At 43.9% G+C, this 24,421-nt stretch overlaps 1 protein-coding gene and 1 pseudogene across 2 annotated transcripts; one reads left to right on the top strand and one right to left on the bottom strand.

The window, feature by feature from the left end:
* Positions 1–1,326: 1,326 nt before the first annotated feature.
* On the top strand, positions 1,327–24,077 carry LOC120400685 (cytosolic 5'-nucleotidase 1A-like). Of its 2 annotated transcripts, none has more exons than XM_039529594.1 (8): positions 1,327–1,441; positions 7,269–7,499; positions 8,302–8,469; positions 14,652–14,781; positions 15,694–15,816; positions 16,588–16,772; positions 18,274–18,553; positions 23,865–24,077. In XM_039529594.1, the coding sequence occupies exons 1-8, from the start codon at positions 1,412–1,414 to the stop codon at positions 23,918–23,920; spliced, it is 1,203 nt and encodes a 400-aa protein (XP_039385528.1). In that variant the 5' UTR covers positions 1,327–1,411; the 3' UTR covers positions 23,921–24,077. The 2 variants fall into 2 exon arrangements, with proteins under 2 accessions (XP_039385528.1, XP_039385527.1); XM_039529593.1 differs by having other exon boundaries at positions 18,274–18,673.
* On the bottom strand, positions 2,331–2,506 carry LOC120402456 (annotated as a pseudogene).
* Positions 24,078–24,421: the final 344 nt, after the last annotated feature.

The raw sequence follows: 24,421 nt of genomic DNA, 5'->3' as shown, positions 1-24,421 counted from the left end.
ATAGCTGGAAACCAGTCTGCCTCACCTGTGTGTTAGTAATGTTAAAATAGAGATTAGAATTATAAGAATGTGTTTAGTATTTAGACTTTATGAAATGCCTGTAGGATGCTACAAGTATCTTACTTATAATATCTGTATTCCGTGCTATAAGGTAATATTTAAATATTTGTTCTGTAACTATAAATCTATTTGCTAAGACTGTAAACCCCCAGTCAGGAGAGAAGCATCACCAAGTGTGAAATACTAGTTTACCACAAGATGTATCATATCCTCTCCAACAAAAGAAGGCCCACAGACACCAGACAAACCATAGTGGAACATGGGTGGACAAAAGATGTTGTTGATTGCTTCCCCTACACCCATGAAGAGGAGACATGTGCAAGTCCTTGTCCCATCACAGCTTGAACGCTGGGGGAAAGGAATAAAAATCCCTGTTAAGGAGAAATTATTATCACTATGCTGCTTTGAATTCAGAGAGGACAATATTTCTAAGCACAAGTAAAGGATCCCCAACCTGCTTAATTTACATTGTTCCTAAAGGACATATAGAGTTTGCATATACAACAGCATCTATTATCTTTTGAAACCTAAGACAGTGACTCATCTGTGTGTGTATGTTTACCTGTTTTAACTTTGTAAATAGCTCTCATTTCTTTTTCCTAGTTAATAAATCTTTAGTTAGTTTATTACAGGATTGGCTACAAGTGTTGTCTTTGGTGAGAGAGCTAAGGTACAATTGACCTGGGGTAAGTGACTGGTCCTTTGGGACTGGTTGTAATCTAAATATTGTTGTGATTTATGGTGTAAGTGACCATCGATCACAAAGGCTTGTTCGCCTGGGTGGCAAGACAGACCCGAGTACCCAAGGTAACTGTGACTCCATGGTTAGGCTGCTTGAGGAGTTTACACTTGTTATTTGGTCGGTGAAATCTAAGTACAGAACTTACCACCAGTTTGGGGTTTTGTGCCTCGCTTCTTGACAGTCTGCCCTGAGGTTGGCACTCACACTCAAACTTGGCAGCTCCTACCCTGGCCTCATCTTTAGTTCCTTCCCATCCCGTCATCTTCACTGGAGTCATTCATGCTACAAGTTACTGGCAGACATGTGAGACATTATCTGGTAAAACGCAAGATCTTTATTTCCAAGTAATACATCTGGCCATTGCTAATTAATTTAATGTTAAAGAAAGACTTTAACAGTAGAACACAGCTGGAAAAAGGACATCAAACTGTTGCCATAGAATGGAATGTGATGTCACAAATTTAGCATTCCAATTTCCCTAGAAGAGCAGTGGTGGCCAGGCGGGATGGGACGGGACGGGGCGGGGCAGGGTGGGGGGATGGAAAGGATGGGCTGAGGGAGGCACAAACCATCATTTATGCTGTAACATCGTTAATAATTACCAGATATATGAAGAACTTTATGAAAAGAAAGAGGAAGGTAAATACCTTGAAGTGTTTGAAAGATTTCCACAGTGTAAATGTAAATGTATCATGGCGTATCTCTGCCATTAACCAACTGACTTAGCATAAAAGTGGCATGCATGAATACAGGCACTTTAAAAGACAGCATCAAGAAGCAGCATGCAATTAAAGGGACAGAGGCAGACTAGGATTCAAATGTAGGTTTTGTGGAACAAATGTAAAAAATATATTGTTAATAGAAATGTGTTCATGATTTTTTTAAAATCAGTGCTCTAAGTGCAGAATTATATTTAGTAGTATCTATATTAACTATAAAGCACATGGGCTTACCCAAAAGGGTAATCTGGTGGAGCAGATGAAATTATAATTATTCATTATGTGTATTACCATAGCACCTAGGGGTTCTAGACATAGACCAGGAATCTGGTAGTATCTCACCAGCTATGTCTAGCAGCATGTCCTGGCTTGCTGCCCTGGGCCAAAGCCTTTCCCAGGCTCCTTCCAAGAACATCACACTTTATGGCATGAATCTGGAAGATTTGCCAAGCATCAAATTGCCCTGTATGCATCTGGTACCTTTTGTAGCTAAGTCAGTGCAATCACACAGATGAAGTGTCCTTGCAGAGTCCATTCTGCAGTGTATCAGCACCTTATGTCCTAAGGACTGGATATTGGCTACCTTGCATCATCTGTCAATGTGCAATATTTCTTACGGTCTACCCATTCAGAAGATAAAACTGATCCTTCCATCTCAGGCCCCTTCCTTGCCTTTGGGCCCAGAATTCTAAAGTTGGGAAGCTTCTTATATCTGTTCCAGAGATGAGTGGATCCAAGAAAAAGCAACAGAATTTTCAGCGGAACCTTCAATCTAAGCACTGAAATACTGTCCTTAAACAACTTCTTTTTTTCTTTGCACTGTTCCCAGAGGCACTGCAATACCAGGTCGATGCATGGGGTGGACAGAGCAAGCTCCTATTCCATCCCTCTATTTCAAAAATCAATTTAATATACAGTCCTCAAATAAAAGACATATCAGATATTCAAATGATAAGAACAGATTTAAAATTTGTATTAAAGTTAATGTTTAAAATTAAATATACACAAGTTAAGAGGGAAGGTACTGTACATCTGGGGTCCGGGTTGAGTTATGAGGGATTACAGGTATCAGTTACAAGGATCACGAGATACATACATATCACATAACCAGCATAGACCCAGATTTAGGTGCGGGGGTTTTGATCTTAACCTTCTTGTTAGGCAAGGACACCTAACGAGTTGATGGGAAAACAGTTTCAACCAAGGATCAGTATCAAAAAGTAGGAGACCTCTCTTTCTGTCCTGTCAGTGGTGACAGACTGTGAAATACACATGTGATTTTTTTTAACAGCACATTCACAGGATATGTCTACACTGCAATGTAAGACCAAGATTAGTGGGACTTGAGTCAGCTGACCTGTGTTAGGGAACCCGGGGATAGAGTGTCCACATTATATTGTAACCCTAAGTTAAGACTTTTCTAAACCAGGCTCGAACCTAGAGCTCTGGTATCCACACTGCAGTGTGCAGACGTAAGTCAAAATAACCATATCCCAGTCCGTAGCACTCCCGCCCCCAAAATGTGGCTGCTCTAACCCTAGGACCGTGGTGCACTGTGGGAAAACTTTACTGCCAACACGTTACCAGGAAGCAAGTCAATTTGCAAAAGGCTTGATCAGCTCACTCTGCCTTGCAAACCCAGGAGGTTCTCTGACAGTGTGCTTGCAGATCAATAATCAGACGAGAATGTGTTAATGCTGACCTGATCTGCTGCCATTCACAAAGTGGAGGTGGCTTCTGTTTTCAATAGAGCAGATAACAAATTGTTGGGAGAGAGGAAGCCACCCCATGGAATTGTGGGATACTTCTGGCTGACTCCTGGGACCCAAGTCAGGTGGGGCTATGTTTACAGTGCAAAGCAATAGGAATCGGACCCTGGGTCCTGGCTTAAATCAAGCTTGGACCCTCCAGACCTGCAGGTTCCTGGGACCCTGGGTCTGAACCCTGGTTTAGCACAATTGTAGCATAGATGTAAGAGGGGTTAGATTTGAGACCAGGTTCAAGCATGGGCTTCCATTGTAGTGTAGACAGACCCACAAAGGCTCCAGCTTTTTTTTTGCAGAGAACCCTAGTACAAACATTGCAGGTAAACTGGAAAATTCACTTCTATTAACTTCTGGCTGAGAAACCACCAAAGGAGTTGAATTTTTGATTCTTTCCTGTTCTTGGATTCCCCAAGAGACTTGATGCAGTGAGAAATGACCCATTCCTCCTCAACAGAACTCTAAGGGCACCATTAAATATTTCAGATGACACCACTGAATTTGCATTTTGAAAGTCCTGGCTTGATGTGTAAGGCCCTGAAGCCAGACCACTTCAGTGGTAGGACCCAGGATCACTGACTCAGGCAACAGAGTTGAAATTGTTGATATTTTCTGGTAACTTGAAAAGGGTAAAAGGGATCTTCATCACTAACTGTCTGAATATGGGTGTGATAAATTCTGATTTTACTTGTGAGAATAGCAATACAAAACATTGTGTTGAGGGGTCAAATTAGAAGAAAAAAGTAGTGGAACTCAAAAGCTCCATCAACTGGTTTATATTTCGATGTAAGCTTACACTTTGGCGCAGAAGACGGCAGCTACCACAAAAAAACTCCAGTTCATTGTAGTGTATAGGAATAGAGTAACAATAAATAATAATATCTAGTTTTTATGCAGCACTTTTTCATCAGTACATCTCAAAGTGCTTTACAAAGGAGGTCAGTATCACTATTTTACAGAGGGGGAAACTGAGGTATAGTTTCCAAGGCCATCCAGCAGGCCAATGGTAGAGCCAGCAATAGAACCCTGCCCGGCCCCTGAGCTCCTGGTCCGTGAGGCTAGCCCCTGGCCCCTCCCCTGCTGTCCCCCCTCCCCCACAGCCTCAGCTCGCTCGCTTCGCTGCTGGCGCAATGCTCTGGGAGGCAAGGCTGTGAGCTCCTGGGGCAGTGCAGCTGCAGAGCCCAGCCTGACCCGGTCTCTGTGCTGCGTGGTGGCGGTGGCAGGGTGGCCCGGCTCCAGCCGGGCGGCGCAGCTGTAGCGCCGCCAGCCACCGGTGCTCCAGGCAGCGCGGTAAGGGGGCAGGGAGCAGGGGAGGTTGGATAGAGGGCAGGGGAGTTCGGGGTGGTGGTCAGGGGGCTGGGGTGTGGATGGTGGTCAGGGGTAAACAGGGGGTTGAATGGGGGCAGGGGTCCTGGGGGGCAGTCAGGAAGGAGTGGGGGTTGTATGGGGCAGCAGGGGGCAGTCAGGGGCAGGGGTTCTGGGGGCAGTCAGGGGACAGGGAGAAGGGGTGGTTGGATGTGGCAGGGGTCCCAGGGGGGCTGTCAGGAATGAGAAGAGGGGTTGAATGCAGCAGTGGGGGTCTAGGGGCAGTCAGGGGACAGGGAGAAGGGGTGGTTGGATGTGGCAGGGGTCCCGGGGGGGCTGTCAGGAATGAGAAGAGGGGTTGAATGCAGCAGTGGAGGTCTGGGGGCAGTCAGGGGACAGGGAGCGGGTGAGTGTGGATGGGGCAGGGGTCCCAGAGGCGCTGTCAGGGAACAGTGGGGGTTGGATGGGGCAGGAGTCCTGGGGGAAGGTGGGCAGATAAGAAGTGGGGGCCAGGCCACGACCCCCTCCCCTAACCGGCCCTCCATACAATTTACGAAACGCGATGTGGCCTTCAGGCCAAAAAGTTTGCCCGCCGCTGCACTATCCACTAAGCAACATTGCTTTCCTTTAAGTAGTTCTCAAGCCCTCCAGTGGTGTTCACTGTGTTGTGTTTTAGAGCCACTCAGACTCCAGCCAAAGCAGTATTTGTGACTAGGCCTTACATGTTGTGTATATTTAATGAACAAAGTTATTTGGACCGCACTGTGCACTCACTGAGCCACTGAGAGCCAGACACTTTTGGCCGGTGGACATATCATTGTTCTTTTGCTCATATTCTAGTGAGAAAACTTTCAGATTTTTTCTGCTGCAGTTAATGTTAAAGCAGTTAAACTCTTGTGCAAGTAATATGTCTCTAATCCTGTTGATAAAATCAGTGCCTGAAGCCATAACATAATATTAAATGGCTGTCCATACTAAGACTTGAGACATTAAGGTGAACAAGTTAGTTAGTGTTCAAGCAGGAAGAGCCGAGTCATATAATTTTTTCCATATTCCAAATTCTTCATTGTTCTCCTTAACAACACGCCCAAATAAACACCAGCAGCCTAGCAGCTACAGTCATAAACCAGTGCTATATGTTGAAATAATATTTCTGTAAGGAAACATTTCAAATTATGAAAGGGAATTTCCTTTGATCCATCCACTCCCCTTTTTTTAAGATACTAATACTTTTTACTTACTAGTATTCAGGGCCTGATCCCAAACCCACTGACTTCTGTGGGCTTTGGGCCAGGCCCACACTTCATTTCTTCCAGTGATCTCACAGTACTTTGTAAAGGTGGGAAACTCTGAGAAGTTAAGATCAAATTTTCAAGCGTGGGTGCCTGAAATTGGGTCGGTAAATACATATTTTAAAAGTAGCCTTATTTTCAGAGGTGCTGGGCGTAGCAACTCCCATTCAAGTCAATGGAAGCTGTAGAGCTCTCTAAAAGTAAGGACATTTATTTATTAGGTGACTAAATATAATTTATTATGATTCTAAATTTAAGCAGCCAGTGTAATAAGGATGTGACTGACTCCAGTGGCTACTGTTTGGGATTTGCAATCTAGCCCCTGTTCTCCCCAGACTATCTGTCTGTGTGTGCGTGCATGTGTGCATGGCTCGAGGAGAGGGGCAAGTGCAGCTCTGGCACCTGTTCTTCCTAGGCTATTTGTGCATCTGTCTTTCTGTCGGGGGGAGGTTGGCAGTCCTGGCCCATTCCCCCTTAGGCTGTGTACCTGTGTGTGTGTGTGTGTGCGCGCACCCCCATTTCCCTCACACTGTGTCTGTCTTTCTGAGTTGATGGTAATGGTTGCAGCTTTGGCCTCTGTCTCTCCACCCCCCACCCCCCACCACTGTGTATGTGTGTCATGGGGTGTGGGTTACAGCCCTAGACCAAACGGTGCCTCCGGGGAGAAGCGTCTTCGGTGCCCCCCCTCCCCACACACACACACCAATTTCTTAAACTTTTGAATACCTGACAGCACACCAAGCCTGGTGCACCCCCAAGCCCAGCAGCCCAGGTGGTCACCTTCCCCTAAATCCGGCCGACTGCAGCCCTCCTCTGGCCCCCCAGGCTATGTGTATATGGGGGTGGCAGTCCTGGCCCCTGTTCCCCCCAGTTTGTATCTGTCTGTGTGGGGGTTGCAGCCCTGACCTCCCTCCTTCCCCCAAGCTGTGTGTAGCTGACTGGGGATGGGGTGGGGGTTGCAGCCCAGCCCGTTCCCCCTAGGCTGTGTGTAACAGTGTGCGTGTGGGGGGGGGTCTGTTGCAGCCCTGACCCCCCCCCCCACACACACACACACTGTGCGTATCAGTGTATGTGGGGGGGGGTAGCTCTGGCCTCTGGTCCCCCCAGGTTGTGTGTGTCTGTCGGGGGCGGGGGTGCAGCCCTGGTCCCCCGCCGCTTCCCGCAGGCTGTAGCGCTTGGTCGGGGGGTTGCGGCCCAGGCTGGCGGGCAGCAGGCCCGGCGCCGGCGGCAGGCGGAAGGGCAGTGGCTGGCTGGGCGCGGCACAGCGAGCCCCGGGCAGCGCAGCGCAGCGCAGGGCCCGGCCCGTCATCACTTCCCCAGGCTGCAGCGGCGGGGCGGGGATGCCCAGAGCGCTGACCTCGCTCCCGCTGTGTCGGTGTCGCTGCAGGGATCCTGCTCCTCCCCCGCGCCGCCCGGCTGCAGCAGCAGGCACCAGCCGCGGGCACCAGCCGCCACCATGAGCTCCTGCAGCTCGGACAAGTCCCAGAGCAGCTCGGCCTGCGACAACATCCCGCTCACCCCGGCGCAGCAGCAGGCGGCGGCGGTCGGCGCCGAGCAGGACTGGGCAGCGGCCAAGGCTTTCTACGACAACCTGGTCTCCACCAAGAGACCCCGACCGGTGAGTGCGGCCAGTAGGCGGCGGAGGGGGGGGGCGGCTCTCCTGGGCTCACAAACAGCTGTGTGTTTCCTTCCTCTTCTCTTTGATAACGTGCCCTGTCTGCCTCCCTCTGCCGATCCTTCCCATCCAGCCTCCGGGCCTGGCTTCCCCGTGTGCCACCCTCTCCCCGTGTGCCACCCCTATCTTTTCCTCCCTGGGTCACTGGGTGCCATCCCCACCCTCTCCTTCCTGGGTACATCACCCTGCAACACCTACGCCGTCCTCCCCGTGTGTCACCTCCATCCTCTCCTCCCGGGGTGCCACCCTCCTCCCCGTGTGTCACCCCCATCCTCTCCTCCCGGGGTGCCATCCTCCTCCCCGTGTACGGTGTGTCACCCCCATCCTCTCCTCCCAGGTGCCACCCTCCTCCCCGTGTGTCACCCCCATCCTCTCCTCCCGGGGTGCCACCCTCCTCCCCGTGTGTCACCCCCATCCTCTCCTCCCGGGGTGCCATCCTCCTCCCCGTGTGTCACCCCCATCCTCTCCTCCCGGGGTGCCACCCTCCTCCCCGTGTGTCACCCCCATCCTCTCCTCCCGGGGTGCCATCCTCCTCCCCGTGTGTCACCCCCATCCTCTCCTCCCGGGGTGCCATCCTCCTCCCCGTGTGTCACCCCCATTCTCTCCTCCCGGTGCCATCCTCCTCCTCCCTCTCCTGGGTGCCACCCACTTCCATGTCCTCCTTTCCTCCCTGTGTGTCACCTTACCCCCTATCTCTCTCTCCATCCACCCCACCTGCCCTCTCTCACCATTCCATTGTCTACAGCCTAAGCCCCAAAATGCCATCACTGTGGCAGTCTCCTCCCGGGCTCTCTTTGACATGGTGAAAGACAGGAAAATCTACGAAGAGGAAGGGGTGGAAACCTATGTGAAATACCAGGAGGAAAACGAGAACGTCCCCCTGAAGCCCGGGCCAGCTTTCTATTTTGTCAAGGTAAGACACTCCATTTAAAAGTCCAGCTAAGCTTTCTGTTCCACAAACAACCTTACACAGAGTTTCCTGCCTGCCTCCACTCTGCCCCAGAGCCAGAGTGGTTGGTAAATACATCCGTTTACATAATCATGCAGCCAGCAGCCTTTTCTCACATAAAAATACACTAAACATGGCTCCTAAGTTTGTGTGCTGGGAGGGGAACTACTCCAGGATGTCACAATCAGGGAGGATGCTGAAAGCTCAAGCCCAAATTTGGGGAAGAGGAGGAGTCTTCTACTGAACACAGTGAAGCTGCTGGAAAATGGTTTCAGGCTTAGTGGCCTGTTCGAGTTGATTGAGTAATCTCAGTTTGCTCTCTTTATCTCCTGACTGAAATAACTTAGAATAATTTTACTGTCCTCCCCTCCCTGAGTCAGTAAAGATACAAGCCTGTGTAAGATCATGTAGTATTTCCTCCTGAAAAACCGGCACAGGTTACATGAAGGAAGTTAATAGCCTCTTGACAATCTAAAGATTAAAGAATGGTTACATACACAAGGTGTGGTTAGGAGGATAGAATCAATGCCTATCAGAGTCATGATACAGACAGAAAGTTCATTTCCTTTTAAGGCATTATCAGATAATTTAGGCCCCAGATAAACCAGGGGCATAGCTACAGGTGGACCTGGGTAGGCCACAGCCCACCCACTTAGCATCCAGGCCCACCCCCAGCCCGCATTGCTCAGGCCCCATTGCTGGCCCTGCAAGACACTGCACACTGGGTGCACACACACACACAGCTCGACCAGAGGGGAGGGACAGGAGTGACACAGCAGTGGAGCGCTTGACGAGTGCGCCGTGCACGCCACAGCAGGAGGAGGGTGACCCGCCCGTCCAGTGGCAACAGGCATCAAAAAACGTAGGCCTGCCGCCTCGGGGAGCCAGGCCTGACGTGGGGAAGTGCAACTGGGATGGGTGCCAAGAGCCACATGCACTGGAGGGTGGCATCTCCTCCTGGAGCTGGGTGCATGTATGGGGCCACGGAGGGCCCCTGGCCAGAGCATCTATCATCCTCCACAAGGCCAGCTGGACTGGTGGGGTTGGTGGGGTTGGGCAGAGGCGGGCCCCCCGATTCCTCCTGCCCCTCCATCATTGCCAGCCCACTCGAAGTCGGGGCCCAACCAAATGTTCCATGCTAGCTACATCACTGCCCCAAACTTGCATGGGTTTTAATTAGTTATAAAACCAAATTTTAAGATCTTTACTCAGTGTGGAATGACCAAGGTTGAGGATATTGACACCCTATCAAGGAATATAGTAGCTGAAATAAATGGTCAAAAGGTGAAAGATCCTGTGATTGATATCAGAGCATCTCAGAAAATAACATCCACTATTGTGAGACTGCAGATAGGCCACATTGCAGAAGTCAGAATCAATAGAGATGGGAGCAAGATGTATGTATTTTGGAAGATGATTAAAAAAAAATCTAGATAAATTCATGGAGGATAGATCCATCAATGGCTGTTAGCCAGGATGGGTAGGGATGGTGTCCCTAGCCTCTGTTTGCCAGAAGCTGGGAATGGGCGACAGGGGATGGATCACTTGATGATTACCTGTTCTGTTCATTCCCTCTGGGGCACCTGGCATTGGCCACTGTGGGAAGACAGGAGACTGGGCTAGATGGACCTTCGGTCTGACTCAGTATAGCCGTACTTATGTTCTTAAGATGTACCAGAAGCAGGCTTAAATACTTTCCTATGCTTTTGAATGTAAGATTGTTAGGAAAGTGAAGCTTTTCAGATTGGATCAAGCCCTACATAGGACCCTGTACAAGTTGCTAAATTAATTCTTGAACTTCATGGCATGATACAACACTTGTCCCACAATAAAACAACACCTCAGTTTTTACTCTGTTCACTCACTTCAATTAGAATTTGCCTGACTAATGATGTGGGTTCAAGATTAATAGAATTCCTTGCACTATTTAAAAATAAAAACATTTATGACTGGCTTCAAACTTGCTGGTGCAATGAGAACAAGGCAAGGAAACTGACTCTGATTCAGGGGCCTATATGCAGGAGTGAAACTGACTATTTTGTTTTCATTGTGTGAGCTAAGAGATATGCCAAAGGTAAACATCCCTAAATGATGTAGAGTAAACAATATTTAAAATATGCTTTCATCTTTGGTTATTTAACTGTTTCTAATAAACACAGACTTCAGCGGGGTTGCTTGAGTGTTATATGTATTTGGTCCAAAGTGTTCATTTTAGTTCTTCAGGGAATTGTCACCTCACAGACCTCACCAAAGTAGTTTTTGAGAAGATCTACTGTTTGTCAGTAATTAGACTAGCTGGGAGGAAGAGTCTATGACATAGCACTTCCATGTGGATTTAAAATAGACCCTTAACTTTAATTGTTGAAAGACTAGCCTCAGAAAGGCTATGAATAGCTAAACATTTTTTACCACTTATGATCAAATTATGGGTGTGCTGGATGGAGGGGAAAAAAGAAATAGGTGACAGCCATGATGTGATTTCCTGTGGTCTCCTAAGTGCAACAGGGAGACGCCACCAGCAGCGCTCAGCACCCTATCAAGGGTGTGTCTGGGTAGGATGGAAGCAGGGCAATGAAAACACCCTTCCTACACACCAACAGGGTTACAGTAGATGGAGCACCTGCTACACCATTTTACAAGTATGGTAACTACTCTATATAGGTACGAGCATGCTTCCACTACCCTCCACAAGCAGAATGTGTTTTCAAAAGAGCCTGAGAGTTAGCTGCCCAGTTCCCAATGAATTTCAATAGGATTTGACTGCCCCACTCCCAAAGGCTTATTTGAAAATCCTAGTTTTTAGGTAGTGTACCTTCCTCACTCATTCCAGTGCAGTTCAGGCTGTTAGAGCCATAAAATAGGCTCTTTAGATTTAATCATTTGTGCACTAATGATAATTTTTTTAAGGACAATTGGATTGGAATGTGTTCACAATATCTTTTTTAAATATTAAACCGTAACATATTATATACATGGTTGGGTGATGTAGGATTGTTTTCTCCAGGTTTCAGTCCCTGAAGCCAGAAGGGGCCATTGGATCATCTAGTCACTAGTCTGACCTCCTGCATAACACATAGGCCACTAAATTTCAAATCTGATGAGGGATTATTTTCTACTTAGATGCAGAAATGAATAGTTCTTAAATAGCGTCTTTGTATACAGACTCCTTTAAGGGAAAGCTTTAATATGTTGTTTGTATTACGAGAGCACAGAGGTAGGCAACCTATAGCACGTGTGCCGAAGGCGGCACACAAACTGATTTTCAGTGGCACTCACACGGTCCTGGCCACCGGTCAAGGGGGTTCTGCATTTTAATTTAATTTTAAATTAAGCTTCTTAAATATTTTAAAAACCTTATTTATTTTACATACAACAATAGTTTAGTTATATATTATAGACTTATAGAAAGGGACCTTCTAAAAACATTAAAATGTATTACTGGCACGCGAAACCTTAAATTAGAGTGAATAAATGAAGACTCGGCACACCACTTCTGAAAGGTTGCCGACCCCTGCGATAGCACCTAGGAGGCCTAGTCATACCAGAACCCCGTTGTGCTAGGAACTGTACAAACTGAACAACAAGACAGCCCTTGCCCCAAAGAGATTAATGTAGAACAACAGTCAAGGTTTGATGACTTTTCAATCTTAAAACCTTGAGTTTCTCACTAAAAAAAGCAATTAAGCTTTCAAGTCCACAAAAGTAACTTTTCCAGGTGAACAATATTACCTGCCACTTCGGAAGGGATTTCTGTTTACCTTCAGATTGGACTTTTGGGGCCAAATCATCAAATGTTGTGAATCAACATAACTCCATTGAAATGAGTGGAATCCAGCTGACTTACACCAACTGATCTGGCCATGGTGGGTTTGCTTTGTTTACAGTTTCTTTAAATTTCAAGAAAGTTGCAGTAAAAATAAGTGTGGTCAACACAGTCACTGTAATAGACATAATCTTATAACTTGCTGCATCCACAAGGTGCTTGGGAGTGTGTACCAGATAATTAAAAAAATAAAAACATGATGAATTACAGTAGCCAATACACTAACATATCACCCTGGACAGTAAACATATCCTCTTATCTGATATATCAGTGAATATGCAGTGTTGTTGTAGCCATGTCAGTCCCAGGATATTAGAGAGACAAGGTGGGTGAGGTAATATCTTTTACTGGACGAACTTCTGTTGGTGAGAGAGATACGCTTTCAAACTACACAGAGCTCTTCTTCAGGTCTGGGAAAGGTACTGAGAATGACACAGCTAAATACAAGATTGAACAGTTAATTTAGTATAAGCAGTTAGCACTTATTGTAAGGGATCATTCAAGATGAAGTTAATACCCCTGTAATCATAGGACACAAAAGGCATTAGGGGGTGACAGATTGTTGTAAGAAGCCGTAAATCCAGTGTCTTTATTAAGACCATGATTTTTAGTGTCTAGCAAAGTTATGAATTTCAGCTACCAGGCTTCTCTTTTAAAAGTGTTGTGCAGGTTTTCTTTGAGGATGAGGACTGATAGGTCAGATATAGAGTGACTGCTTTGTGAAAAGTGTCCCACAAAGCGAAAGCGTGATATTACCTCACTCACCTCGTCCCTTCAATAAATACCCAGTGTACTGGAATACTACAGGCCCGTGGACACAAGGTCGGAAAGGGGACACAGGGCGTCTTACCCTTTCTCTATGACTAGGATCTCTCTTTAGGTTTATAGATGGCTGTCACCTAGAGCTTTCCTAAGCATAGTCCACACAACAAGGCCAAGAATTTCAAAGCTAAGTGCCTAAGGGTCGGCTATTGAGAGTACATTTAAGCACCTAAATAAGTGGTCTGGTTTTTAAAAACACCATCTTGTTCCTTTATCTTTTCTGATACCCTCGGTCACTGGTTCTCAAACTTATTTGATCGGGCCCCCTTCTTTGTGTATGTAGCTGTTTACACTCCCACCTCTCAAGGACATATACCACCACCTGGCTCTGAAGGCAGCGCCGTGCCAGCAGCAGCACAGAAATAAGGGAAGCAACATGAAAAGTGATATTTGTCAATATCACTTTTCACAGCAGACTTAGCACCCCTTTGCCACCCTTATTTCTCTGCTGCTGCTGCCATCCCAGGGCTGACAGCTGGAATCCCGCTGCCTCCAAGTGCGGGTTTGGGGAGCAGGGAAGGAAATCTGAGCCCAGGTTGCCTCCCAGTGAGGGATTGAGTGGGAGAGGAGGAGACTCCGAGCCTGGGTGTCAGGGCCCTTCTGCGGGAGCCCCAGCTACCCAAGGCTGACAGAGCTCTTAAAAAAAAAAACCCAAAACACACAGCTCTCACCTCCTTTGACACATTGCTCTGCCTTCCTTGGGAGGTCCGCCCCATAGTTTGAGAACCACTGCCCTAGGTTAACCAGGATCAATCCAACTCACTACTTGGATTAGGAACCTCCAAGGGAAATATGTACTGGATAAGGCAGGATTTAATGCTCATTATTTAGGGACAAATTGTCAGTCCTGCCTTGCTAAATAGTGTCTGCACCAAACCTGCATTTGTAATCACATATATAAAGGCGCTTGTGAATTTTGCAGGAGCAATTTAGATGTTGAGTTTAAAAAGTGTCTCTCAATACCTGTATCCGTTAACAAAATTTCATAAAAGATTACCAAAAAATATTAACAGGTACCATCTACAAACAGCTGTACAGGTCTGGAAAAAAATAATCTTTTGGCTCCTGGAGAAATCCCATTATCGAAAACCAGGAAAAATTCCAGTCAAATACAGATCATAGTAAAACAAATGTACTTCAACCTTCAGAATCTAGAAAGATTAGATTTCACAGTTCATCTGAAAACTAAAAGACCTTTGGTGGTGTACAGTACCTTTACAGATTTATTTTAGGTGATGATAGATAACTTCATTATAAAGTTGAATTCTGTAACTTTCATCAAAAGAAAACTGCTTATTTGCTTCTCTTATAACAAGTCCCAGAAAATAGTTGCTGTGAGGTGAAGAAGAGAAATGAATAAAACAAGTTTTGCAAGTTTAAACTGCCAAACTGCTTTTCACATTCTTCTTCAAGGCAGGGCCCATGTGTATAACCAAAATTACTCTGATTGAGAGGATGCATATGCAGCTTGTTTATGCACATCAATGTTTCTAACCTGCAGGCACTAGAACAGGTCAATGCCCGGCTTCGTGAGCTGTACCCTAATGATGAAGAACTATTTGATATTGTTCTGATGACTAATAACCATGCTCAAGTGGGAGTGAGACTCATAAACAGCATCAATCACTATAGTAAGTAAAATAAATAACATTCTGTAGAGCTGCTTGCTGCCAGGCTGTAAACTGAAGCATTTTCAGTTTGTGTGCTCTGATCCTGGAATGGGCAGTTCCTTTGATACAGATACCCATTGCTAGGTGAATGATGTTTATTTGTGTGTGTCAGAGCAAGCGAGAGTGTGTTAAACAGGATTTGGCCCAAAGCTCTAGGTTTAACTTGTCAAGTCTGAATCTCAATTTCTAAGAAAAGGTCCTTGAATGTTTCTTTATTTTGTATTTTTCCCTCTAAACTTGCAATCACTGAGCTGTCTCAGAGGGATTTGGCGGGGGGATTCTTGGGGGATAAGAAACGATCAAACATTGTGGCCAAGTTAAACCTCTTAAAGTTGTCAAAAGTCAGACTACTACTGAACATGGAAAACTTCTTTAAAAGTTTAACATTAATTAAAAAATAAGATTCTTCTTGTAGGACTAGAGTGCCAGCTGCTCAGCTGATGTAAATTAGTGTCATTCCATTGATTCTGAATAGTCATTTTGTAAAACTGGAAGTCTTCAGAAGGACATAGAGGAAGTCCTTAGCTGAAGATCTGGCCACTATGTCCTTCTCAAGATTCATACTGTTAAATTTCAGTCTTTTCAACATGTGACTGCAAGAGTTGTCATGCCAAAGTAGACCATGAGTGCATCTAAGATGGTATCTCAACTCCAGATGACCCCATGTTTCAGAGGAAGTCGGGAAAGTAGCTTTTGCTCAGTAAGAAATTGGGATAAATGTACATCAAGGAGAGATCTTAATATTTCATACATTTTACTCTGTTCAGGTAGTAACTGTATTTTGTTTGTGTTAGGACAAAAACACAGCAGGGTTGCACCTTGTCATATTTTGTTTGTTTCTTCTGTATCTGAGATTTTCATGCCTGTTTTTAGGTTTATCGATTGAACGCTTCTGTATGACTGGTGGAGAAAGCCCTATTGGTTACCTAACAGCATATCTTACCAACTTATACCTTTCTGCTGACTCTGAAAAAGTCCAAGAAGCTATAGAAGCAGGTTTGGATTGGCTCTTACCTTGGTTTATTTCTCACTTAAGCCTATTATCACATGAACTCAATAATTGCATATATCTTTTCCACAGGAGATGGAAATATTTCAGTAAATTAAATGGAGTCCAATACATATACGTAATATTAACTAGTCACTGTTTTTATTTAATGATTATTATCCTTCTGCTTGGATCTTGTTTCTTATAATGCCCCTCTTTGCCCCCTGCACTGTGTCAGTAATGCCATCCTAACCAATCCTTTCTTTATCTCTTACTCCCAGCTTCATGTCTTCATCCATGCTGCCCCTCTCCCTTGCATGACCACCAGTGTACCAGTCCTCCCTCCTGTCTCATTCAAATGCCTCCTGACGTCACCTTTTCTCTGATGCCAAAAATTAGCCAACATCCAGTGCTTTCTGCACTGCAACATTAGAAAGAAGAGAGTGAGCTTAAAATGAAAATAAATAAATAAAGCTGGAGTAAATATCGTCCTCAGAATTTCCCACTATTTCTTATCTTCAGTGTGACTTAAGGTCCAATCCTGCAAACGCTTATGACTGAAAGTAACTATGCATGAGAATAATTTCACTTAAATCAATGGGACTGCTTGCATATATAAAGTTACTCCTATGCATAAATATATCCGGGGTCAGGGCCTTAGACTGTAAGATCCTCTGGGCAGTGAAGTTTTGTACCCATTCTGTCTATGCCATTGCAATGACAATTAATACTAGTGAGTCCACTGGAAACTGCTAACTGAGCTTCTGATGTATTTTCAGGCATTGCATCTGCTACAATGTTCACTGCAAATAAAGACATACCTTACTGTGATAAGCAGCTGAGGGTGGCGTTTGATGGGGATGCTGTTCTCTTTTCTGATGAGTCAGAGCAGATCGTCAAAGAGCATGGATTAGATAGATTTTTTGAACACGAACAGATGAATGAGAATAAACCCCTTGCACAGGTATCTGCTTCTTGAACTGTTAAGACAACTTTGCTTTTTTATTGCTTAAATTGTAGTTGGTACTTTGATTTTGTTTTTCGTATGTGTACATTGTTTTTCTCTTAAGTTTATGCATTGTGTCTTGTTCTTCATGGATTTTTTTTTTTTTTTTTGTGATTCAAAGAACCTTTTAATTGTAACATCAATTGCATTATACCTGCTTGGATTTCCTTTTTCACAGACAGTCATTAGAATGCATGTTTGATATTTAAGTGCCTGGTACTGCAGTCCTTACACGGGACTCCCATTTCATTGGGAATATTGCATGAGTAAGAACATGAGGTCCTTGTAGCTAGAGGTATTGTCACTTAATCATCCCCTAGAGGTCTGATCCAAAGTCCACTGAATTAATTGAAAAAGACTACTATAGATTTCAATGGACTTTGGGTCTGGTCCTAAGCGAGGTGAACATGGCAGCCTATATCCATTCATAACAATCAGCCCCACTTCCAAACATACTACTCTGAAACGTTTAGTCAGTATTTGTGATCCTTTGTTGCCCTCTGTGCATGTAACAGAATGCACATGTCTGGGCTTGGAATGTAATATCCATTCATACTTTGTTCCACTTTTTATTGTCATATGGAACAGCTATTGTACATCTCTCAATAACATATTAATAAAGAGTTGGCATTTGTTTCAAATGCCAGAATGGTCCAAGTGTAATATTGATGTTCATTGTCAAACAGAATTATGATGTTTGTCCAGGAATGCAAACATGTTAGAATCAACTTAAACCAACTTTACTTCCATTTACACTGGTATAAATCAGAATAAGGGCCTGATCTTTGAAAGCAATGGGAATTGTAGGTACTCGGTGTGTCAGAGTTTGACACAAAATAGTTTTTGTTTTTAATTTTGGGTTTCATCCTTCTGTCACTCAAACTGTTGTAAATCTGAAGGAACTCCACAGAAGTCAGTGTAGTTACACGAGTGTAAAAAATCAGTATGAGAACAGAATCAGGTGTCATTAAAAAGCAAAAGGTATGTTTTTCATTTCATGAACTCTGGACAGAAAATATACCTGTGTATTAGGGCTTTCCAGCCCCAGTCAGGGTCAAGACCCCTCTGAATTAGGCACTGTAGAGAAATATAGATTTACAAGATCCCTGCCCCAAAGATCATACAGTCTAAGAAGACAGGCAATGTACAAAGAGAGTAAGAGGGATGCACTGAAATATATAGTAATTATTATATACAAATATACTTTGTGATGGGAGGGCATTCTGTTATGCAAATAGGTATCAGCATTCAGCAACTGCCCCACCCAGCCAAGCTGTCACTGGCTGGTTGGTTTTCTTTGTAGGCATTCTGTTGAGAAAGTGTTTCAAGGAAGAGAAGGTAGTGGCCTTATGGATCATGAAAGAGTTCTATACATAAGGACCAGCATGGAAGAAAGTACAGAGATGTTTGTGGGAGAAGTGGAAAAACATTAAACATGTTTCTGATATTTTATACCTAGGGCCCTTTGAAAGGTTTTCTGGAAGACTTAGGGAAGCTGCAGAAGAAATTTTATGCAAAAGACGAACGATTAGATTGTCCTATAAGAACCTACCTCGTCACAGCTAGAAGTGCAGCAAGTTCTGGAGCCAGAGTGCTGAAGACTCTCCGTAGTTGGGGTTTGGAGATTGATGAGGCACTTTTCCTTGCAGGAGCTCCTAAAGGACCAATTTTGGTGAAAATACGGCCTCATATTTTCTTTGATGATCAGATGTTTCACATTGAAGGAGCACAACAACTGGGTACTATAGCAGCACATGTACCTTATGGCATTGGTCAGAAGTACTACAAATCCAAACCTAAAGATGACACTGTTAAAAAATAGCTTCCCTTTAACTTAGACAGCCTCTAACACATAAATAGTTAAGTCTGAAAACTCTACATTTGTATATTATAAGGAGTATGTTTAAAGATTTGACCTTCCTAGCTAAATAAGTTTTAAAAGGAAATATTTTTAATATAAACTTGTTTTTAATAGTTTTTTTTTAATAGTACTCTCTTGAACACTTTTTGGTTTGGTTTGCTAGGTCTAGCGCTGTAGTTTTTTTTTATATTAGGAAAAGTCTTGTATTGTTTTTATAGCTTAAGCCATATTTTAAAGACATATATATATATATATATATAGTGTGTGTGTGTGACTTCTCTGAAAGTGTTGTAAATGGGTTATTTATAACATGAATCATGCTGCATAGAGAATATTTACAGGTTATTTTTGAAAAGACCAAAAATGTGGTGTGAGTATGTTTACCTATTCAGGGTCAGTTTGTTGAATATATATGCCCAGTGATTGTGTCATCACGAATCTGTGATCTGTATGGGTGATTTGTAATTCCAGTGGAAACTGTTAGTTTGTTTGGCCTTGTGTTTACAGGAACTCTTTATTTTTCTAAACTATTTTTCCTACTCAAATAAAGCTGACTTTGCAGAACATTGCCATTTTTCTGTGGTGGGGGTGGGGAGACTTTTTTTTCCTCAACAAGGATCACTCAGAAGTTATGGCTCTTCTGAGGCCTATGTGAAATGAGTTTGGTGACCTCAGTTCAGTTTCTGGTCGACCAGTGTCCACTTCAACACCACATTGCACATTGTTGATAAGCTGAGCAGAGGACCAAGGAATGAGTAGGTATGGAAAAGGGAATTATCCACACCATCTAGAACATGCAGCGTGTTGGCCAGAGCATAGTTAGCAGGCTTGCAATGCCTCAGTTTGTGTTGATCTGTAGATGGAGGACATTTTCTCCAGAGCTGTCAGTCCTTAACCAATCTTGAGCACTGAAGTGTATGAGGAGAAAAATGTAAAAAAGATCCTACTGTTTTTATTATATTATACATTTGTTCATCAGTTCATTGACACTGAAGGTTCTGTTCTTTGTTGTTTTAGTTATGCAGGTTTACCTTCAGATATGTCAGATACATGTTGCAACATGTCACCAGTGTAAGATTTGCAAGAACACATTGTAGCTAGATAAAGTTAGCACAAATTCTATTTCATCCTTCCAAAGGAGGTTCCTCTTCACACACTTTATAAAGTTTCTGAATGCAAACCACAAGGGATTGACTAAATCTCAGGACACATTTAGGCCAACATTTTGAAAAGGGGCCTCTGATTTTGTATGTCTCAGATTTTGGATGCCCATCCTGACACCTTGGCAGCTGATTCTCTAAAGTGCTGCGCACACACAACTCAGCTGGGAGTGTATAGCATCTCTGAAAATCAGGTTCAATTCATTTCAAGTTGAGTGTTTAAAAAAAAAAAGACAGACTCAGAGGCTACTTTTAAAAATACTGTCCACCGTGATTCTAGCCATGAGGTATGAAGATTGCTGATTAAGTTTTCTGTAGTTAGCAAAGGCTGTGTTTACAGTTTTCTTTAATATACGCAAAGGAAATATCCTGGTATCTGGTTTGGTTTTGTATAGCTCTGTGATTGAATGGGCACATCACAAGTATTTGTTTGGCATCTTCTCTAACGGGATAGACTTGCCCATTGTCCATTACAAAATCAAAAGTAAAATGATAATGTATTTTTTGGAATGTTCTGCAACAGTTTGAAGCATATTTTTTAAATCTGCCGGAGAATTTAGTAATGAACTCATCAACAAGGAGTCAGGTTGCAATCCCGTGTAAGCTTTTGAAAATTTGGAGGCTATATACTACCCTTGTGACCTGAAAGTTTAAAATAAAAGTATTTTTTTCTGCCAAACTCCAAAGATTAGAGTTCTGGAATGCAGTAAAATAAAATTGCCTTGGGATTACAAGTGACTATTAAGCTATGTATCAAGCCAGCTGTCCTGAGAGATGGTAGTAAGCTAGATACCTTGAATCCTCCTGGAAAGCTTTAATTTTGGAAAACAATGATCATTGCTAAGGGGCTAACTTTCTCATTATGGAAACAACCCACTGTACAAATATAGTATACTGAAGAACTGACTGAATAGAAGTGATTAAGTTTTTAATCAAATACCTTTTCCAGATTTGCTGAACTTTGTTCTGATATACTGTGGCAGTGCTTTTTGGAAAGGATTTAGACTGAAAATATATTTTAGGCCTAAGGCTGAATTTGTTGTCTTCTTGATAATATTAATTTGGTTGGTGTGTTCTAACTGGGATAATCACAGGACAGAGATGAGGTTTGGGGTATTTTTAAGCATTGCTCCAGGTCAGCATTTCTTCTGGGTGTGGTTCTTAGAATGAAAAGCAAAACTTATCCCTTTGACTTGGCTTTCCCTCTCTCTCTCTCACACACACACACTCAGGGTGTGTACACACTGTCACTAAGGCTGCGATTCTTTCACAGAGGTCGCGGAAGTCATGGATTCCGTGACTTTCTACGACCTCCATGACTTCTGCAGTAGCTGGTGTGGCTGATTTCAGGGCCCTGGGGCCAGCTGCTCTGGTGCCCCACAGCCAGCCACACCTGCCAATGCTAGAGTGACCCAGGGCCAGCTGCTCCAGTGGTCCCCGTGGCTAGATGCTGTAGCGGGCAGTCCCAGGCAGCTGGCTCTGGGGATCGCTAGAACAGCAGCTGGTCTGGCTGGTTCTGGGGAACACCCGAGCAGTGGTCCTGCGGGAGCCCTGGGGACCGCCTATGCAGCTGGAGCAGGGGCACCTGGAGGCCATCCGGAGAGCGGTTCCCAGGAGCAGCAACCAGGAGGCAGTCAACCCCCAGCACTGGAGCAGCCCCCTCTATCCCCCCCAGCAGGGGATCCCCGCAGCAGCGAGGCTCCAGAAGTAGAGATTTAGTCAGGGGTATTTTTGGTAAAAGTAATAGATAGGTCATGGGCTGTGAATTTTTATTTATTGCCTGTGACCTGTCCATGACTTTTACCAAAAATACCCCTAACTAAATCTTAGCCTTAACTATTAATAACTAACTTATCTTGGTCAGGGGTGTGAATAAACCACTCCCCTGAGTAATGTTAGTTACACCGACCTAAGCATCAGTGTGGACAGCGCTATGTTGGCAGGAGAGCTTCTGACGCTGATACAGCTACTGCCTCTTATGAGAGCTGGGTTTGGAGGACAACTTTGATATACTTCCTTCTTTTTATTTTCCTTCATAAAGGAGGAAAAACTCAGATGCTTCAAAATGTATGTTATTCTGTGTGTTGCATTGTGCTTGTGTTACTTAGTTTGCTAGCTTCTGTACAATTGTACTTGAGTTTATATACAAAATGTTTGCTACCTCAGGCTCAATCCTGTGAGGTGATCAGCACCCTCAGATTCTAGCAGCAATAACTATTGGAAATAGGGGTGCTTGACACTTTACTGAATTGCACCTATGATGAGCCAGAATGTACAGGTTTATCTACATCTACCTTTGTTGCAGGGGTTTTGTGGCTTTAAGGTGGGTAAATGTTTGTAAAATATTTTGAGATACTCAAGTGGTATAATTGTGAAGTAGTATTATGTTTGGGGGTGTTTTTTTGTTTTTTGGTCATTGCACTACTTAGCTGTCCTCTCAATGTTGTAAGTATTTAATATGTGTTGTGATCCTGACTGATCAGGCTCATCTTTTAGTATCTGAATTATTTGTCTTATCAATTACGCTATTTTCTAATTTCACAAGGAAATACATTTGTCCTCAGCAAAAAAACCTAGGCAACATTTTCTTTCACTGTAGACTAGTGATTTTTGTGGGTGCTCAACTTGAGCAGCTTTGACTTTTGGAAAGTGGATGTTCAGCCCTTTTTAAAATCAGGTCCCTTTAAGGCAGGGGTCTCACATTCATTTTACCGTAGGGATAAGGTATCCAGATGTCCCAATTTTATAGGGACAGTCACGATTTTTGGGTCTTTTTCTTAGCTCCTATTACCCCCACCCCCATCCCAATTTTTCACACTGGTTGCCTGGTCACCCTACCAGTGCCAGTCCTCAAATCCTCCCTGCATGCCAATAATGTCACTGAAGATGGTGTTCAGAAAAGAAAACATTTGTATTGTATTTTTTTTATTTTGAATTTCTTAGAAATAATAAAACTGTCATACAACTTTATACAATTCTTCGCTTGCCAGAGAGTTTTTAGTGTTTGCCAGACACCTGGCAACCCTTCAGTTCTGTCAGTTTGTTGATGTTTGGACTCAGTGACTGAGCAGTTGAAACCTTCAGGATCGCAGCAAGGTGTGCATCAGATAGTTGTGTTCAGTATTTTGACTTGTTTAAATGCATTGTGGAAAAAACTGACGCTGACTCTGCCAGCAACTAATGATGCTGCCTCCATGGCTGACGCTGCCTGGCGACTAGTGAGGTATCGCTGTCCCTCTCCCCCAGCCAATGGGAGCTGCGGGGGGCGGCACCTGCAGCAGACATTGGGCAGCGTGTCTGCATGTGTCTCTCTACTGCGGGCCACGGTGGGGAGGTTCTTGGGCCACAGATGGCCCATGGGCTGGGACATTGAGACTCCTGCTTTAAGGAGCCTCAAGTTGGGCACCCAAAATCACTGCCATTTTTGAAAATCTTGCCTCTGGGGACTTTGTCTTAGGAGACAGGAGGCAGTGTTTTGAGGGACAGTATTCAGCTAAGTGAACTTGGTAATGTCTTTTTCAATCTCTGTTAGATCCTTGAGAAAGTGTAAAATCTTCAGAGACCAAGTTCTACCCATTGACTTACGCCACATGGAACCCCAATTAAGTCAGGGTAGAACAAGGCCCTATGTTTTAATGCTCCCTTCAGATGAATATTAAGAAAAACAGGAGCCTGGTCAGATAATAGCATGGTCTTTATCATGTATTAGATTAAATCAGCAATCACTATAGATACATATCCCTCTTCTAAGTTTTGTACTGAGAGATCGAGTTTTCTCCGTGTGTCTATTGAAATCTTTCATGTTTTGAAGGGATCTGGAGGCCTTAGATAGCTTTTGTAACCCAATTAGTTTCATTTTTCATTGGGTGGATAATTCAAAGTCACCTGATATTAAATATTTTGGATACTTTAAGAAATATTTCAATAGAAAATTGATTTGAAATTGAGCCATTTAGAGGTTCACTATGGTTTATCTTCTGTCTCCCATTTTTGCTTTCATAGTACTAACCTTCATGCTTTTGTCTCTAGATTGGCCCAGGGTTTGCATTGGGAAACCTAAACAAAAGAAAAGGACTGCTGCTTAAAAATAAGGAAGCAAACCTTGTCAGAAGCTTTCAGTATTCAAGATTAGTCTATACATAGCTGAACTGATGTCCATAAGTGCATCTGTGATCTTTTCTTTATTAGTTCTATGTAATAAATTCACCCATAACCAGTCATTAATAAAAAATGTAAAAAATGCATTCAGCCCTGTTTTGTAATGAAGAATTTGTTAAGCAATATCATTCAGTAGCTTAGATCTGCGTAAAACCTGAGTATGACTTAACATGGAAGGGACCTCACAAGGTCATCTACTCCAGCCCCCTGCGCTAGACCATTCCTGACGAAAGTTTGTCTAACCTGTTGAAAACCTCCAGTGATGAAACTTATTCCAATACTTAACTGTCCTTTTAGTTAGAAAGTTTTTCCTAATATCTAACCTAAATCTACCTTACTGATTAAGCCCATTACTTTTTGTCCTATCTTCAGTGGACATGGACAACAACTGATCCTCAGCCTTTTGACTTTATAACAGTTCTTAATGT

This window comes from Mauremys reevesii, linkage group 3 (genome assembly GCF_016161935.1).
Source record: "Mauremys reevesii isolate NIE-2019 linkage group 3, ASM1616193v1, whole genome shotgun sequence".
NCBI classification, from domain to species: domain Eukaryota; kingdom Metazoa; phylum Chordata; order Testudines; family Geoemydidae; genus Mauremys; species Mauremys reevesii.
The sequence above is the reverse complement of the archived record's forward strand: the minus strand, read 5'-3'. Positions and strand labels throughout refer to the sequence as shown.